The following is a 2,747-nucleotide window of genomic DNA, read 5'->3' as shown; positions in this document are numbered from 1 at the left end:
AAATAGTGAATTTTGGGTGGAAATCATGTTATGGAAATGATTTTACCCGTTTAGGACTGTGTATTTAGCCAAAATCTGACCAGAAATGCCTTTTTTGAGAGATTTTTCGTTTTAACGAAAAATTTCAATTCTTTTTTACCTTGAATCTTAATGGAATATTTATGGTGGTTATTGTTTCTGGGTTTTTTGTCCCTTGGGAGAGTTACAACACTAAGACTGGATCCAGCAAGGGGCGCTTAAAGGTAACCGCCTGTTCTCTTCTTTAACTTTTTTTTATCAAAATGGTTTCCCAAACGCACCCGGTACGACCTAGGTTAGCGATCAGCCGGTCACCGGGGACGACTGAATCTAGAACTAGGAGTGTCGAATGCTCGTTGGAGAACTTTGCTTTAATTACATCTCCAAATCCGACAGTGTCTGTGCCTCTGCAGGACACGATGGCCAGAACAAAGCAAACAACAAGGAGATATAGGGAGGATGGTTCCTTTTATCCGCCGACAGTGAGACTGTCAATTCTGATGGCTCCATTAGGGTGCCTGCTAGTGAAATCTCTGAAAACCCCCCAAACCCTTCATCTGACCTTCCCCAAACTCCAACTTATTATTCTCCCCCTTCTTCGAGCGGCACCCCCAGCAATACCATACTGTGGGAAGCCGACAATCAATACAAGCCCGAGCCTTCAGAACAGGCTTCGAAAGAGAGCCTAGGGAGGACCCTGCTGGCCCCAGTCGGCAGTCCCCCAGCTCTAGGGAGAGCTCTGATGACGATTTGGCCTCGTCATCCTCTGAAAATGCCTCCATTTCTTTAGAGGAGGCCAGAGCAAAGATAGGCACTACAAGGGAGTCCTTGTTAGTGGAGAGCGGAGAAGGATGGGCCGAGCCGAGTGCTTTTAGGTGCCTGGAACGCGCTCTCTACTATCACCATGTTCCGCAAAGCAAGCGGACTTTTATGACATCCGACCTTGCCTACTTTTGGTGCAGACAAAGCCATGGAAAAGATCTCAGCAACGAGGAAGCTGGTTGTTGTCTCTGCTGCAAAATATCACTCGAACATCCTTAATCGAGCGGGTGACGAGCAGAAAACAGTTGGGACCCCCAAGGTAGTTGTTTATAATACTTAATATTTTTGAGCAAGGTCAATTTTTGCCCGCCTGTTTTCTGCCGCCTTTTCCTTTTTCTAATGCAGAGTGGCTCCACCAGACCTTCTCCCTCTAAGCAATCCCAATCCAAAATCCAAAAGACTAGGACGGGTGATGTGAGTGCATCCGGCAAGAACCGAAAGCACATTGCTCACAAGCCTAAAAGAGGAGACGACTCTACTCTTGAAGCTGACAGGGAGGTCAGCAAACTGGATGCCAATCAGGCATTGAAGGGTTGCTTTAAGAAACCCACTACTGCTTGTCGGCTCAGCAGGAGAGAAGAGGCGCCATGGGAAGGAGGAGGAGGTTCAGTCGGATGGTATAAACCGCCTCTGTATTGGATACCATCATGTAGATAGTTTCTTAGAATTTTCTTGACTAATTTTAATCTTGCAGCTCCTGTGCAAAGGTCGACCGTCGTCCAGATGGCCAAGGGATGCTGAGGGAACTTGATCCAGAGGACAAGGCGTCCGTGAGGTAGAGAATTATCTTGATTTACTTATTGTTAAGTATATATCCGACTGGTCTTAACCATTCGACTCTTTACTCATATCCAGGCTATGATGTGCATTAGGGGGCTAAGGAAGCCTCTTCAGGAAAATTCCAAAGAGGTAACAGCTGCTAAAGCTCGGGCCGAGTCCGCCTTAGACTGAGCTCAATTTGAAATTGATCAAAATGAGCTACTGACCCTTGATATGATGTATTCCCAAGCGGATGCCAACCTGCAGGTAAAGAAGGACCTTGATTCGGCTCGCTCCAAAATTAATGATCTTAAGGCCGAAATTAAAGGTCTTAAGGAAAAGCTTGAGCCTCTGCAAGAGGCCAAGAAAGAAGCCAAGAGGGCCAAGGAGCGGGTTGGCCGCCTAGAGATGCGCCTGGCGAACCAGGAGAAGCAGCTGAAGGCCAAGTTTGAGTCCCGAGCTGATGAGGAGAAGGAGGCCCTTGTCAAAAAAATGATTGAAGATTATGAGGCCATCATGCGGACGGCATGGGAGGCGGTACAGCCGGGTGCTGACTATAGCACTTGGAAATCCAAATTTGACCAAGCCAACAAGGATTTCAATGCTGACCTTCTTCGACAAGCCCAAGAGGAGGCGACCAAGGCTGCTGCTGAGGGTGAAGAGTCCGACTCCTCATCGGGCTCTTCTGGGGAGGAGAAGGGGGACGAGGAGGATGGTGAAAATGCTGAGTAGCCGGCGAGTGAAAATATGGATGATGCGGCTGCCAACGTTGAGAACTTCTCCCCTGTTACTTAAGCTTTTTATAATTTTCTTCTGCGGCCGAATGGCCATGTATTTGATCTTCCGGCCTGTGTGCCGTGTAAAAATGTATCTTTACCGACCAAGGGGTCGGGTAATTCAACAATTCTTCTGGATTAGCCAGTTAACTCTTTACAGTTGTCAATTTTGACGGCTGTTAATTTTTATGAAGCATCCGATCAATTGACCGGTTTTATTTATATTGGTGTTTATGCTTTTAAAAATTTACAAAGCTTCCAAATTTTATGCATAGAATTTTAACTAAGTATTTTAGCTTGTATAGTATGCGAATGTTCTTGACCCTGGGCGGATGTCGATTGGTTTCGGTTGATTGGATTGATTGACTTAGA

The 2,747-nt window shown here is 46.4% G+C and overlaps 1 protein-coding gene across 1 annotated transcript; it reads left to right on the top strand.

Annotated features, from left to right (window-relative positions):
* Positions 1–988: 988 nt before the first annotated feature.
* Positions 989–2,331, top strand: LOC110701541. Its single transcript, XM_021879174.1, has 5 exons — positions 989–1,099; positions 1,186–1,457; positions 1,535–1,610; positions 1,696–1,749; positions 1,867–2,331. Exons 1-5 carry the CDS (start codon positions 989–991, stop codon positions 2,329–2,331), a joined length of 978 nt encoding a protein of 325 aa, XP_021734866.1.
* The last annotated feature ends 416 nt before the right edge of the window (positions 2,332–2,747 follow it).

The sequence above is a fragment of the Chenopodium quinoa genome, unplaced genomic scaffold (genome assembly GCF_001683475.1).
Source record: "Chenopodium quinoa cultivar QQ74 unplaced genomic scaffold, ASM168347v1, whole genome shotgun sequence".
NCBI classification, from domain to species: Eukaryota; Viridiplantae; Streptophyta; class Magnoliopsida; order Caryophyllales; family Amaranthaceae; genus Chenopodium; species Chenopodium quinoa.
This window is presented reverse-complemented; position numbering and strand designations above follow the sequence as displayed.